General features: G+C 36.4%; 1 protein-coding gene across 25 annotated transcripts in view; it reads right to left on the bottom strand.

Annotated features, from left to right (window-relative positions):
• NRXN3 (neurexin 3) overlaps positions 1-17,100 on the bottom strand; it is a 1,528,419-nt gene that overhangs the window by 135,017 nt on the left and 1,376,302 nt on the right. For 16 of the 25 annotated variants that reach the window (XM_049113340.1, XM_049113345.1, XM_025442408.3 and 13 more), the window contains 2 exons: positions 13,397-13,486; positions 7,875-8,182 (listed from right to left, as the gene is read on the bottom strand). In XM_049113340.1, the coding sequence (XP_048969297.1) occupies positions 7,875-8,182; positions 13,397-13,486 (398 nt within the window). The remainder of the gene's footprint in view (positions 1-7,874; positions 8,183-13,396; positions 13,487-17,100) is intronic. The other 9 variants (XM_049113337.1, XM_049113349.1, XM_049113338.1 and 6 more) reach the window with 1 other exon arrangement.

Below are 17,100 nucleotides of genomic sequence, written 5' to 3'. Positions count from 1 at the left end.
TGTAATTAGAAGGGCATCTCAACAACTTGTAGCAATGTGCAGACTTCATCTTTATTTGCAGATGAGGACCTCCTCAGGGGACCCTTTAAGGGACTAATCTCAGTTTGGGGGAAGTGCTGATCCCATCCACTAAAATTAAAGTATTAAGGAGGAGACCAAAAGAAGCGACACTATGTTCTCTTCCCTGGACTATTTGTACTACCAACACAGGGGTACTTAAAAGGTAGGTAAACCCATCAAGCTTGCTTTCTCTCTCTCTCTTTTCCATGAAAACGATATAGTTCCTGAGAGAAAATGTCACTGGAGTCTTACTAGCTAACGACAAAATTAGAGTCCAATTTCCTTCCCTCCAAATTATTCTCTGAGAGGGGAAAAGAAAGTACCTGTATGAGGGTAAGGAAGGAGGAGACAGAAGATGTTTCTTGGCTGGCAGCTAAAGTCTAATTAGACTGACAAATCATCAGTGCCTTCTCCTGTTATAAGGTTTGGCAGGAAAGGAACGAGCCCTGGAGCTGCACATTATGTAAGGCTGTTAATCAATATTAGTTGAGCCCTGATCCTAAAAATAAACTTCCCCTGGAGGTTCTGTTGTCTAGTGGTAAAAGTGAGGGCTTTTTTTTTTTTTTCTCACTGTGTGGACTCCTTGTCTCACTTCTATCAAGCTGGTGGCAGCAATGAAAAGGTGGAGGGGCCCAGAGGGGATGATTCCTTGGGTAAGTACAACCATTCCTGATACAACATGATCTACCTCCTGTTCAAACATGGTATTTTGGATGAGGTAGATAGATTTATCTTGTATTCCAATCCAAGACAGTTTGATTATTCAAAGAACTTTGAGAAAATTTGGTGTTCTATCCAGTCTCAAAATGCCATTGGTAACAACAGACTGTAAATGTGTGGGTCACATGTTCTGTTAAACCATATGAAATTCCTGATATTTGAGCATTTCAGTCTATAAAAATGGCAATTTCATACACTTTACCTTAATAGAACGTTTTGTATGTAATAACCATTCAGCAAAGCCAAATCTCACTTCAGAAAATGAGAGAGTTTCCCACAAAAATGTCTTCTAATTGATGAGTTTAGGGCTCTGGTTCAATCTGGGGCCCTCAGAGGAATCCTGGGTGATTATGGGGTTGTGTGGGTGTAGACAAAATTGTTCTTCCTGTGCTTGGGAGAATTAAAAAAGGAAATTTTGTTTAAAATGGAACAAGGAGACCATGCCCCACCACTCTTGCAGAGCCAGCAGAAAAAGAAGGACCTTGTAAGTTGATACTACTATAGATGACTTTATCAGCAGGAAGAAGAAAGATTTTCTCCTTCACTTGGAATAGTCTAGTCAAAGAGACTGCCACAACTCAGCCAATGAAAAGCCACTGCACTTTCAACTTCCAGTTTACTCCAATACATTAACTTTTCATAACACACTTCCCAACTACCTCCTTTCCTCTATAAAACAGCTATCCTCTTCTTTGTACTCCAGACTTGCCTATGGTTTCGCTGTAGCTTGCTCTCAAATTGTAATTCTCTATCAGTTGCAAATTAACCCATTTTTGCTGGTAAAATAACTGAGTTTTATTTTTAAGGTTAATATGCTTATCCAGTCATACAGAAGTCTAAACTTTTTGAGGATCTGTGAGTTCTGGGAGAGCCCTTGGTTTGAAGTTGTTTCCTAGTATCTAGGATTTAGTGAAAACTTATAGGGTAGGTCATGGCCTAGGATCTTTTTATGCATGTTGTATTTATTACTCACAACCATGGAAAAGTACTTCATTTTACAGATAATGAAACTGGTGTTTAGAGAGGCTAATTGACCTCCAAGAGATATACAGCTAAGTAACTGGAAGAACCTGGAATCCAGCCCAGGAATTCTGACTCTAGAGTGCACCCCCTTTCCCTCCAGCATACTAGAACTCTACCTGGAAAATGCTGTATGAAGGATCAAGTTTTTAATCAGTGTTTTTCTTTGTTTTGTAATCATCAATATCAAGGCTGAAGTGAGTTTTTTTTACTAGCTCTGGTCTAAAACTGAGAGCAGACCAGAAGGAGGAATTTCCATATAGGTACAGTTACAAAGCCTGAAAAAGTGGCTCGCCCCTGGAATTTTTGAAAGTGGTTCATGCTCAACTGCCAAATTTATGAGTTTGAGGTAAGAATGAAATCTCAGAAAACTCTCAAGTCGTTCATTTCTACTGTTTGTCATGATAGTTCCAATCTGGCTGAGCATTGTGATTTTCTGGTACCAGGCAGCACTGGCCAATGTCAGGGTGACTTCACCAATGCCCAGCACAGAAAAAGTGGGTCATGACCAGTATCCTGTTAATAGCTTATAAAGGATTCCAAATGGTGATTTGCACAGAACACATAGAGTTCTTTCTTTACTGATAACGATTCAGTCTGGAGGCTGAAGTTAAGAAAATACACATTATTTTTGGAACTATTTCTCTTTTGGCCCTTTCCTGCCTCAAAGGGACATTTTAGTCCAGGGGACTACAAGTTAACAAAGACTTTTATTTCTCACTTTTGCCTTCTCTCCTGAATAGGGACCAAGGAATTTGAACATAAACTGAGTTGAACTTTTCCATTTTAGAAGCTGACCCATCAGTGTCATGATAGTAACCCTGACACTGAGGTCAGTTGTAATAGAAGTGCCTGCTTAATTTCTGGGGCAATCCCTGGAAGTAAGATGTTCAGAGAACCTAATGCAGTTCTCCTCATTAGTCCTCTCCAAATTAGGGGAGTATTGGGCCACGGTTCATAGAATCTGGATCTCTTGCCTTTCACAGATCTCTCCTATGCATTCTTTGTTCTTGTTGGACTTGGCTATCTCTCTCAGGAATTATCATCCCTGAGTTTGACAACTTAGCTTCTGACATTTAGCTAACCTGAGATTTGTTTCTCTTTACCATGTATCCAATTATACTCATTCTACAAGGCCCAGTTCCATTCCCACATTATTCATGAGATCCAGCCAAATCATTCCATACAACTCCCTCATTCTCCCCCATGCCGGCACCATTTGTAGGTCACTACCTCATATTGCTTGCTAATATCAAGCTCCATCATGGCAAAGATCCTGGATTTTTTCTCTTTGTAACCTTAAAAACATGTGGATAGATATATTTCATGAAGAACATAGTCTCTGAGGCCCACAAAACTCCAGGTTGGTTTAAAATGAAAGAAAAAAAATTAAAGATGGGAAGTGAGCTATCAGAGAATTTCATTCCTGAGAACTTAGGAACTTTTCATTTGCAGTACTGATTCCAGCCTCCAAATTCTACCGTGAGTCTCCTTCAAATCTCTATCCCCCCAAAAGCTCTGAGCCCCCAATCTGAACTACAGATACTATTAGTAGAAGCAGCCCTATTTTCTGAGGTAGATCCTTGCTTGAGAGGATACTTTCATAATAAATGTTGGGGATAGAATAAAATAAGGTTAAAGCAGATTTAATCTCACTTTACAAGATGTACTTGTTTTTTTTTTTTTTAAAGATTTTATTTATTTTTTATTTATTTATGATAGTCACACAGAGAGAGAGAGAGGCAGAGACATAGGCAGAGGGAGAAGCAGGCTCCATGCACTGGGAGCCCGACGTGGGATTTGATCCCGGGTCTCCAGGATCGCGCCCTGGGTCAAAGGCAGGCACTAAACCGCTGCGCCACCCAGGGATCCCACAAGATGTACTTGTTTTAAGCGTTTTACATATATTAAAACTCAGTTAACCTCACAACAATCCCTCAATATAAGCTGTACCCTACTAGTATCCTTCCCTCTCTCTAATTATACAAAGTGGTAGATTTAGGTTAGTTATAAATTCTTGCTATCCTCCCATCAAGAAGTGAGGTTTATATTTCCTTTCCCTGTAACTTAGAAAACTGGAAAAACTTTCTCTAGGACCCTTGAACCTCCATGAACTAAAAACTACATAGAGATCGATGCACCCAGCTGAGTCCAGTGTTTCTAGTTAACCCACCAAGACAGAAGTGTGTGAGTGAAGCCAGATTCTCCAGACCGGAGCAGCCACTGAGCAACCTCTGTCAACTCCATGTTGGGCAGAAGAATTGCCTTGCTGAACCCTGCCCAAATTTCTGAGCCACAAAATTGTGAGATCCAATGACACAGTTGCTATTTTAAGCCACTAAACTATGGGAAAATCCATTCCATAACAACAGTTAGCCACAACATATGACTCAGAGTCACTTAACTAATATGAAGAAGATCTACATTTTAAACCCAGGCAGCCTGACTCCAAATACATGCATTTAATCACTGCTATGGCCTTACCACTGAAGAAAAATTAAAATTGTCCAAAACACACTGATCATTCTAGAGGGAAAAATGTAAGCCATGCCACTTCTGGTTGTTAAATGATGATAAGGTATGTAATAAGGCCTATTTTGTTTTCCAATCTACTCAATAAATATTCAGTGAGCACCTACTCTTCCTGAATACCATCACTCACTCACCTGCTTTCTCAATGTACTCACCTGCCTTCTCAATGCATCCCCCTGCTTTCTCAATCTTAACTTTTTTTTTTTAATATTCCAGGGAGGACCTAAACACACTCCTCTTCCTCCAGCTCTTCCTCCTCCTCCTCCTCTCCTTCTCCTTCTTCTTTTGTTAAAGATTTACTTATCTATTTTAGAGAGACAGTGTGCAGGAGTGGAGGGAGGGTTAGAGGGAAAGAGAGGGGAATCACACTCCCTGCTAAGTGGGGAGCCTGATGTAGGACTTGCTCTCAGGACCCTGAGATCATGATGTGAACTGAAACAGAGAGTCAGATGCTTAAATGACTGAGCCACCCAGGCACCCTTAGACACACTCTTCTTAATATAGGGTAAAGACCTGATATTTGGGTACCATAGCTATAATTTAACACAGTCCATGTGATACACAAGCAGTTCTGTAACAAACTAGAGTTTCAGAAAGATCGAAGTAGTGGTTATTTTCAGGAGGCTAGAGCATGTCAACTCAAAAACTGTTTATGTTCACACACAGGTAAGAGCAACACTGAAAGTGCTTGGCAGTTTTCCTTTGATCTGAAATCAACACAAACCAAAGTCAATCAGAAGTGAATTGCTCAAATGATGTTTTCTTAGCTTATGCTTAAAGAAGGAACCAGTAGATTGTTGTATAGCCAGAGGGTTTTACACCAAGATTTTAATGCTAATTTTATTTCTACTGGAAGAGTCTCCTGGTCTATCAAGGCAATCAAAGCAAAGGAAGACGGAACAGAGTATCATCTGGAAAAGGTTGTAAGATTTCACACATAATTGGCCTGGTGAACATGAAATCCAGTATTCCCCCACTTCTTTTTTCCCCACAGATCAAATTTTCATGAGCCCAGTTCACTCAAGAAAATTAGCTGGGTCACACAAGGATACATAAGAACTTGTGAGACTGACTGACCTTCCTCATCGAAAGTCTTCAGAGTCTGGGAATTGTCCTAAATCTAAGGTCCCCAGTTCTAACACAGGCTTGGTATAATTTGTACTTGAGGTCAGAAAAAGTTTGGAGACAAGGCAGGCTACTGAGTTTTTATGGAGCCCAGGACAAAGTTTGTTTGTTTGTTTGTTTGTTTGTTTATTTATTTATTTATTTATTTATTTATTTATTTATTTATTTTTATTTTTTTTAGGTTCAAGTTTTTATTTAGGTTCCAGTTAGTTAATATACAATGTAATATTAGTTTCAGGACTAGAATTTAGTGACTCATCACTTACACGTAACACTCTGTGATCATCACAGTAAGTATTAGGGCAAAGTTCTTATGGCTAGTTGGCAAGAACAAAAAAGTCCAAAATTCTTGGCATAAAGTTATTTCTTCTAGCTAATCTTTACAAAGAATTTGGAGCTTTTTGATCCCTCATCCCACTCTAGTACAATTCTATTAGCCTGTTGTCTTTTCTCTAAGAATTTGCATTTACACATCCTTAACAACAAGAATGTCAACAGATATATAACTCATCTTTATGGCCATGGTAGAAGGAAAAGGAAAGATATGTAGATGAAATCTAATTATCACTGGATGCAAACGAAAAGAAACTCTAACAGGAGGTAGTTAGAAGGGTATGCTCCAGCTGTCCACATCTTCCAAAATGACAATAGATTTTATGATGTTCAGAGTCATAATCACTTGCAAGATTTTGTACCTTGTACCCTACTCTTATCTGCAAGTTTAGCTTCCTTAGCTTTTGGAAAGACTCACCCACTGTTCTCCTATTTGTGTATTTGTTGCAGGAGGAAAAGCCAAAACCTATAATTGCCATGGTTTAGTCCCTGAATCCCTATGTAACATTAAATCCTTCTGAGGTCAGTAAAAATTTGGCCTTGAAAAAGACAACAGGACCAGCCACTCCTATGAAGAAAAAGCCATTTGTTCCTCTGCTTCCCACAGAGTTAGCGGAATGTATTACGACAGAAACAGAACAAGTCTACCAGGACCTGTGCAGACAGAACTATCTGTTCACCAACCATAAACAGATCTGCTCTTGAGCTATAGAGAGTCATAATAGAAATATATATTGCCTTTTATCTTCTTTTCAGTGAGTAGAGTGAAGTGTCAGGAGTTATTGCTTTAATATCAGTAGAGAAGAAGCCATTTCTTTTTTGAGCATGTGCATAGGTATACATGTAACAGCACACACAACTATAAGACTGCTATGCTAACCCGATTCTTAGTAGCCATTCTAAAATACATAAAATTGGCCTGATAACATCATCAGTGCATACAGCCTTGAATTGTTCCCATGAAATCATGTAAAGAGCTGCCTGGATATTTCTACCCAAAGAAAAGGGAAAAGGAAGACAACACTTTTACCTCTACTTAACTCGCATAAACTTAATTCAGAAGAATGAGAACATATATGGGGTTTAATTGATTATTGACTTTATGTTTACAGTGCCCACTGACATCAATGAGAGGGTGATGTCAAAGACTCAATTGAGCTCCTGGATAATGTCTTAAAACTAAGAAACAGAAAGGACAAGTACTGATCTACTGAATCTTCTATAAACACTAACTAGGCTCAGGGTAATTTCCCCCACAAGCAATTGGAATGTCTTATTTTATGCCACGGCATTTAAGGCTAATAACTCGATTAACCTCCTATCCCCTACTAACTAGATTTATGAAATGCCAAGGGAGCCAGCAAAGCATTAAGCTTTAGCTTGGGTATAATTACTTTTAAGTGAAAAAACAAAACCATTACCACAAAACTAAAGACTTCCTACATAGCTAAACTCAGACCTTCACAATATCTATTGTCATATAGAATCTTGGTCAAATATAGAAGAAACAAAATAGATAAAAAAATAACAAGTGATTGGTCAACACTCAATAACAAAAGCAAAGATTACATTTTATAAGCATTAGTTGAACTTCTAGCTTCAATTGCCCTTGATTTAATGCTACCTATTGGTCTTAAAACTTAACAATTCATGTTTCAGCAAATCCATCAAGAGGATGTGAATAGAACTGAACTAGGATATAGTCTCTCCTATGATAACAAATTTTCCTTTCCCCTTTTTCCCTTTTTACTACTGAAAAGAAAAATAATTAAATAAATGGAGGAGTATTTCATACCGAAATTGTTAGCCGTTGCTCATTTTGAATAACAGCTTTACCATTTTGGCAATAAATATGATAGGAATAATACCCTATAAGTGCACGCAAAACTTTTATAACTTCTTTAGCAATGAATTTGTCTCTCTCTACTCCTAGATCTTATTACTGTGAAAATCTGTAGGCATCTTCCCTACAAACATGGTAATTCGGACTCTTTGGCAACATAGCAACACTGATATTATAGTAACATCTCAAAGACAAAAAAAAAAAAAAAGCAGAATCAATTAAGAGTTGGAGAAAGGCTTACCTGAATGCTTGCTGTAGAGCGATTTTTGCGGGTTGTGGTAGTAGCCATTGTAGTGGTGGTTTCCATGACAGTAGTAGACATTTCTGGTGGCATGGAGGTCGTCTGTGTTGTTCCCAAGATTGAAGGGACTTCTCCCACCAGTCGGACACTTCCATTGATTTTAATATTAGGGTTATTCTCAGCTGCCATGTTCAGTACTTTCAAACCATCGTAATAGAGCCCAGAGAGCTGGCCTTGGAAGAGACGTCCTTTGTCTTTTCCACCGATGGCTATTTGCGCCTGGGTGTTGAAGATGGTTAACTGCCGGCCTAGTGGGTTGGGTGGAGGAAACATTATTATTCCCATATGTTATTTTTCTTTGCTTTACCTAGTCTGAATGGACCAGGTATCAAAAAAGGCTTCCTTGAGCAATTGAAGGGGAGAAAACTGGATAACAAAAATTCAATGAATATTAGCAAGTAACATTTCACTATGTTTATCTCTTCCACTGTCTAGCTGGATATCTTAGATAAGCTGAATAATTTAGTCTCTATTTTATTATTGTGAGGAAAGAGAAATCTTGGTTCAATGATGTACAGTATCGCAGTCTTCTTAGGTATGTAGTTGTGAATGACAGAATGGAACCTCCAAATCAGGTGATGACAGTAATAAATACCAATTGCACTAAGTTTTAACCTACAAAGTTATATAACAGCTACTAAAAGAATTATATATGGCAAACAAAAACTCAGTGAGGTAACTCAGGACACTGAATTAAAAAAAAAAAAAAGTCTGATAATTAAATAAACTGAAACTAAATTAAATTCCAATTAAAAGATTTGGATTCACTGCATACTTACAGAAATAAAAGTTTACTCACCAACACCTCATTTTCTAGAAATCTTCATGATACATAATATTCTATCTATACTCTCTGTTTAATAAACATCACAACAGATAATTTCCTATCTCTTTTGGGGAGGGATGGAATTATGGTCACACAATTCTATCTTTCCCTAAAACATGGGAAATAAGCAGGTGTTGATAATGTTTCTGGGATGGGGAAAGAAAATAATGTCATTCCAAATCAATGAATTTTAAAAGAGAGGATGGATATTAATGAAAAAGAGCAACACAAAAAACTCCTTAAAATGGTATAAAGGTATGTTAATGTGTTGAAGACTAGCAGTAGTTTAACTTATTTGGAGTTCCCATTTGGGGAACCATTTGTGCTTCTGTGAATAGAAAACTATCAGAATGAAATCATGACATAATAGTCTAGAATAGTGCAACTCAATTTATCTTCTTACCAACTACCTCTACTTAAAAAAAGACTCTCTTAAGTGCTAGATTTTTCCCAGAAAAACTTATGCAGCTTTTTAAGGCTAAGGCATTCTATGCTATTATTTCTTTGGATTATTTCCTTCCGCTTTTCCATATGGAAAAGGGGCAGAAACTTATTAATGGAATTAAATATATCCTCTTTGAATTTTTCTTCACTTAAATCAGTAATCATTCTTAATCCAATCACTTGATTTATTTTAGCTATAAATGACTGGGATGTTCTGGAATATTTCTGCCTGCTTATTAAAAGGGAGTCTAATTTTAAAAGACTAAGGTTTTTGCACCACTATCTCTAAAAAGAATAGAGGCATACTGTAATTTTTGGGCTCTTAACCTCTACCACTAATACACAGTCTTAAAATCTATACAATAATTAGCTATCCTTGAATTTCTAGTATATAACGTGTAATGCCTTCTGAATGTATAATAATGGATGAAATGGAAAAGTCAAAAAAAGGAAAGTGTATATTTTCAGAGGGAATTCTTTATGCAAGAGTGAATTCTGCTCATGGAACAACTCTTAAGGGCATATTAGTCAAGAATGATTTATAAATAATACCTTTTTGAAAGTGTTAAATACTGCTGTATGCAGAATAGAACAAAGAATTTTGTTATAGTGAAAATTATCTGCACTCTCTAAAAATATTTGGAAAATGAAAATGGAATCTGTTGGATTTTATAACAGAATAGTTCAGATCCTAAGGGAAATTCAAAATAGATCTAATGGATTTCTATTATTTTCCTACCAATTCCTTCAGTGCCCTGTGCACATGCAACATCGCCTGCCCGATGGCCTCTCATTTCTCACACAAGATGCAGCAAAATGTTCAATGCACAATAACACTGGATAATGGGTTGGAATTCAACTCTCTCTACTATCATTTCTTTGACAATAGCTTTTTGAGGGGGTCTAAGCTTACTGCAAAAGAAATGCCATGATGGAAGAGAATAAATACACCTTCACCCTTGCATAGGCTTTTGTGGGCAACTTAACATAATAAAGAGGAGCTGCCCAAAAGGAGATCTCTAGGACTCAATTCAGTAGCTTACACCAGATAGACCTAATGTTAAGCTATCCTTTCTATTCACACCACTGTCGGCCAACCATAATATTTATTCATCTCCTTTTTGGTATATGCTTTAGCATGGATGATCAGTGAATAGGGATAGCTAGTGATAGGCAAGAAATTTTATATTTCTGAAAGTACTTCACACCTGTAATGATCCTCACCTTATTTTTCTAGTGATATTATTCTGCCAATTATTACAAATAAAAAGAGGGTCAGGGAGAACTGAAATGCAAAATTGAATTACATTGGCTGGAAACAATGGATCTCCTTTATTCCAGTTGCCATAGTATACTGCATAAAATGGTCTTTCTTTGTTCAAGACTAACCCATGCTTAGAGAAGGGCAAGGCATGTTTCCACAGACGAAGCCACTGTTCCATGATTGGCTATTGCTGCATTCCCAGAGAGATCTAACTGTTTCTTGAGAACAAAACGCTCGTGGGGTGAAATAGGGAAGGAGGTTGTCTATCCTTCCATTTTTCATCATGCTATAGGAAGTGTTTGGATTTTTTGTTTGCTTGTCTATTTTATGGTCTATTTCTGGCTAGATCTGTTTTTCTTCTGTTTCAAGATGCTTTCCTAGCCCTTTGTACCTTGGATTAGGTAGTTCAGAGTAAAGCTGACAGTCACTAAAGTAATAATGGGAAACTCAGTCTCCTGCCAGTTTTTCCTCTGATCAATTTACCTCTCTCAGCCAAGGAGGAGTAAATGAATAACTCAGAACCAGTCATCACTACCCTTTCCCTATGAAGGGTTATTATAAGGGACTGACTGGAGCAAGTTTTATCATTTGCTCAAGATTTCTCAAAAATCAATGTCAGATCTCATTATTGTCATTCATTATGATCAATCATGTGTTTTACAATAAGCAATTATGATATCTATATCCCCAACTAAGAATTGTTCTATCATTCACAATACTAAATTTGGTTATACTAGTACAGGGCTTATAGCAGGTTTCTTTTTGTTTTGCTTTGGGTGCCCATCTCCTTGGAAGTCATTTTTGTTACCTCATTTGGATATCAAGTTCACATACTGCTTAAATTAAATCTTTGCACGTCTCCAGTCAGTGTTACACAAAGACTAATTAATTAAACCTCAGAACACCCTTGGGGAATAGGCAGTATTATTTCTCCTCTCCTTAGATGGGAAATCTGAGATATAAAGAGGTTAAGTGGATTGTCTAAGGTCAGAAAGTATCAGTCAATAGTAGACAGAGCCAGAAAACAGACTCAGGAATGCTGTGACCCAGATCTCTTCTCCAATGACAGAAATAACTCCAAAGAGGCATTCCAAGTACTTCCTGATACGTCTGCCTATTCATCCTTCCATCTTTACCCTCTTTTACTCATTGTCTTTACAAGGTCTTTTGGTATATATTTTCTACTCCTTTTGAAGAGAAGGTTAGCTAGACAGAGGAAGGGGTAAAGCAATAGAATGAATAGATGTTACTCACCCAATGCGTAAAAAAAGTAATTTCAGTTAAAATAATGTAGAAGAAAGAACCTCCAAGTTTGCAAATAATCATTTTCAATATTATGTGCATATATAAATACATACATATTTGGTTAAGAAACTAGCAAGCCACCCTCCATTCCCACCTGAACCACCCTTCCCCTTCGATTTGTCATCTATTTGAAAGTGTCCTTCTATATGAAAGCCAACTAATAACAATGCTATCAGAAGGAAAACTAAAAGCCTACTCATAACTTTATAATGGTTTATACAAATGAAAACGCCTGGCATGCTCTTAAACTTAGACTTCAAAAGGCGATGGAGTAAAAGAAAATATTATTAACATAAAATCGAAAGAAAAAAAAGTTCTCTCAGGCACATGAGACTCAGACATGCATCTAGTTTTCTTCTCCTTTTTAAAAAGTGAGGCAATCATAGTCTTTAATGTTAAAGGGACTTTATGAGCTGGTGATTACTAAACAAAATTATTTGCTTTTTAGAGTTATTCTTAATTTATTTTTAATTAGACCACATACGTTAAAAACAGGGCAAACAGTTAAGACTTAGTGAGGATTTTCCGTGTTTAAGGGTCTAAATGTTGTCACCCAACTTAAAACTGTAATTAAGTTTGCTTAAGTTGCATATTAATATATTCAATTACTTTTTATGTATAACTCAATCAAATCTCTATAAATTTTAAGAACTCACTGAAGGTCTTGAGACAAGAGTAGCTTACACTGGCTCAGGAAAGAAGGGAATAAATAGTTTCCGGAAACAGAGCATTCTCTTCATTGAAAGGTAATAGTTTACATCCTAACAAACAGAAGCCACACAGAAAATTCTAACATCAGGTATAACCGCTGCCCTCTTTTATTAACAAAGTGGTTGTTTTCTTCAGGAAATAGAACTGCTGTTTTGCCTTTCATGAGCCTTTCTTTTCCAACTCATTGTCTTAGCTACTTCCACTTTTGTTGCATAAATATCAAACCCATAATGGTATTATACAACCAAAGTGTAAAATAAGCTTCTTCTTTTTTTTTTTTTTTTTTAGTTTCAGTCAGCAACTAGGACACAATTAACCTCTTATGAAATACTTTTGCCTCTGTAAGTTTGAATCTAAAGGCAAAATTCATCTTTCTCATACTTTCTTCATTTAAAAACAAATGTTAGAAAACACTGCTCCCCTTATAACATTTGTCTTAAGCAGTTTAAGTTACAAGAGTCGATCTGATGATGATTTTTTTTTTTTTTTGTTATCCACGCTAGAGAGTAAAGCCAAAACAGCCTCAAGATGTAAGTTTAAAGAGTACTTTTGAAATTTCTTTAGAAAGCTTTGGTATAAGAGGTAATTTAAAACAAATTAACAAATAATGTCATGCAGTGGTTAAATTGCCATAATACATTTCTTTTTTAGAGGTTCCTGGAATTTCTTGTTTGTGGTTGTCACGCTGATAGCAAGCTAGATGTTAGTCCCTTTAACTGTATTTTAATGGCAATGTATTATAGCATGATTTATCAACATATGGCAGGTGGAAGCTGACACAAATTATAATGAAAATTAAAACAGTCATTTATGCAGCAGGCGATTATCATTTAAGGAACATTTATTTGCAGGCTTTAAAAATGAGGGTTTAGAATCAAATGATTTTAAAATGAAAGTTTTAACGACGGTTACCTTTTTCCTGCAGCCACTCCTCTACGGGCCGGTTATATTTGAAGGGGATTTTCTGTTTTACCATTTGGAAGCGTTCATTATCAGTGTTGCCTTTAAAGTTTAAAAAACAGCTTAAAAAACAATCTGAAAAGTCAATACGTCATTAAAAAACATCCTAGGTTTTTGGTTTGTTTATGAAGTTTTTAGAAATAGATATCAATTTATCTTTAGTAGAGGTGGAGTCGAAGTCACTCTGCCCTTGGTTGACATGTTTGAGGTCAGGCTAGTCTTAGCTATGCAGTGCTCCATCACATTTTGGAAATGTGGCATGAGATAGGAATCAGTGAGATGTTTGGCCATTTATCAAAATGGGTTTACCATTACTCTTCTTCATCATATTGGGCCAATGGAGGCACAAGGAATTTCTTGGTTTGTGAGTAGTTCATTGACTAGTCCATGGTAGGGGACTCTCAGGGTCTCAGTCATGCAAGATCTACTCTTACAGTACTATACCATATCAGGAGTATGGGGTCATGTACTTCCTTATTCTCCACTCAAGTGTTTATAACTGCTTTATCTTCTGGTGAAGGGAAAAAGATAATTAAGCCTTGATGGCCAAGGGAGACTTCTTATTCCATAAAGGAGACCCTGGCATCCTATGTTAAATAGATGGAGTATTATAGATGGTTCTTTATATCTATTTAAGACTTGTACCATATTTTAATTTTTTGTACTATATTTTAAAAGAAGAAAACCCAAAGTAAATATTTGTAAACCAAAGTGGCTATAAATATAGTGATGGAGTATTAGCAGACTTTTAAGCATCTATATTTTATTACTAATAGATGCAAGCTGTATATGGTTATCTAGTCTCTCTCTCTCTCTTACCTTTCTATGAGAGGTCCTTTCTGAACATGTATCTATTCAAAAAGCCTATTTGGGATACTTCCTCTAAGCATGAAATATCTAATTAGTTTTAAGCCTCAAACATAAATCTTTTAACTGCTACTATGCCCCCTTATTCCTTTTGTAACTGTTGTTACTATCCCTGAATGGTTTGTCTAATTAGGACAGACTTGGAGAGTGGTATTGTGGAGATATACCCCTAATGAATATGCTTCGAAGCACAAAATAATGAAGCCATACTTTGGGAACTGCTCTACCTCATCAACCAACCTCATAGTGATCAAGCAAAAACTAGCAAATTCTAATTCATGACTTTTAGCTTATGGACCTATGTTGGGACTCAGGGAATCTCATTCCAAATTACCAACATTAAAAAACGAAATGAAAATCTCAAAACAGGTATCTTGGAAATCATTTTCAAAGAAGTCTAAAAGCCAGAAAGAATGTGAGGATTAAATAGAGCATCAGGCCAAATGAGTAGAAGGTGATCATGGCATTTCAATCTTAAGGCCACCTTCCTATAGGGGTTATTATTCACAGAAAAGATTCCACGTGTGACTAAACTGGTACCTGCTTTCCATGAGGTGTAACATGGAAAAGAGTGGCCATGCTGGGAGATGTTTCCAAGATTCCCCATTCATTTCTGCTATAAACAAATGATTTTAAGAAGCTGACACATTCTCATTCCCAAGGAATAAAAAAATAACAAAAACAGTAACAACAAAAACAAAGCTCATGAAAGAGACAACACTGGGTCTGTTTCTAGCCTACATAATGGGATCTTATGTGGCTGGGATAAAACATATTAACATATAAAAGGATAGATCCAATAAATGGAGTATTATTTCTCATAGAAAAAAAAAAGGTGGAGGGAGAAGATGTAGGCAAGGAGAAAAAAGCAGAAAGGCAACTTCTTGGTTGTACAATAAGTCCATGGCAAAAGATGTTAATTTATCTGTTAATATAGTTACCAATTAGAGATTATTATAATAATCCTCCCTGGTAGATCTGGGTATTAAGAATTCTAATAATCCAAAATGAAGTTGGGTAAATTTTTACTTGTCTTCAGAGAAAAGGAGCATGCACTGAAAAGAACTTATATCTCTTCCTCTTAATCCTACCCTAAAGAAGACAGGTAAGACAAAGGATATCATCCATCTTCATAAGTTTTGACCCCTCTCAAGTTTTAGTTACACTGAAGTATTATACTGAAAAATGGCAAATGGGTTGTGCCAGATTCACCTTAAATATATTCTATTACTTTGGGTTTTCTGTTACTGTTGTTGGCTACAACATCAAATATAGTGATACCCTGCACTCCACTCACTGTGGAATAGATTAGTGAAGTCAAGAGCAAATGTAAAGGTAAATATTCTTGGAAACATGCAGGAAAAATCAAAAGTATCTAAAATTTCCAACTTCCAGAGTTTTATATGCACTGAAATAACTAAATAAGAAGGTACAATGATTTACTTCCTCCAAAATACATAAGGGGGCTCTTTGTCCTCCTAAGCATCCCCTCTCCATACACTCTCTTTCAAATCTAAATCCCCATAGAAAAATCATTTTGAGGCATGGTACAGGCTAGAAAAAGAGTAAAGTATGTTGGATAATCAATAAGTAATATGTTGGGAGAACAGCATAGCCATGATTCAACCTTAGACCCATCGGAAAGTGAAAGAGAGAGAGTCATTCTTCTCCATCTCAGCTTTAAAGACATTTAGAAAAAAGTTTTAAGTTTTCCACATCAGATTCATAGCATCTGGCACTAATGATAGTGATCTTGCATACTGTTAAAAGTTGTGAAAGATGGATGGTCATTTGGAAAACCAAATTGGTTTAAATTGCCACATTAACATTGTTCTTAGTCTCTTTTCATGTTCTTGTTGGTTTTTATTTTAATTTATCTCAAACATTAGTAAGAACTTTTTTAAGAAACATGTGCATGAGAATGAGTTCATTTGCCCCAGGCCCCATTTGCTAGACTGACTGAATAGTAAACAACCTTCTAAACATAAGAATTCATACACGGGGACTACCTGAAAGCTGAGCAAACCTTGTAAAATTCACATACATTCATATTAAATCCTTAATGACATTCAGTTGTACATTTCATATAGCAACCAGTATGAAAGTTTAAACAAAGTGTGAAATCAGTTCTTCAACAGAAGTGAAGACGTCCTCAAGAAAGAATGGCCTTATGAATAGTAATGTCATAATGTCACTAAAAAGAGGCATATGTGTGTTACTAATTAGACCAAGAAAATGTAATGACCACATTTCTCAAACACACTGAGAAATCTATAAATTGCACCATGAGATCTTCAAATAGACAGTTCTTAAATTACTTATATGGGTCTGACACTCACCTACATAGAACTGAGTTTTAGAAAGAAAATTAGTCACATTTCGTTCTGTTTAAAATTAAAAATGTGTGTGTGTGCATGTGTATCCCCATCCATTTTTTTTATCAGAAATTGAGATTTTTTTTAAGGCCATTGGCCTCCTACATTCATTTGCATTTGTATCATTGGTTCTATTATCAAGTATTTCAACTCCTTGGAGACACATCTAACATGCACTGTTGAATTATAATATTGTGAAGAGAAGAATACTCTGAGGTGAAATTTTTAAGGCCCAACTGGTTCACACAGAGCTCCAACCTCTATTTGGAAACACCTCATGTTTTCTACATTTGAGTGAATCCATTTAGGATAAAAAAAAAAAAAAAAAAAAAAAAAAAAAGAGAGAGAGAGAACAGAGTTAGGAAGACAAAGAAAGTAAATTGACCCTTCAACAGTTTCCCAAAACATTGGTCT

This window comes from Canis lupus, chromosome 8, assembly GCF_003254725.2.
Source record: "Canis lupus dingo isolate Sandy chromosome 8, ASM325472v2, whole genome shotgun sequence".
Lineage (NCBI taxonomy): Eukaryota > Metazoa > Chordata > Mammalia > Carnivora > Canidae > Canis > Canis lupus.
Note: the sequence above shows the minus strand (reverse complement) of the source record. Positions and strands in the feature narration are given on the sequence as shown.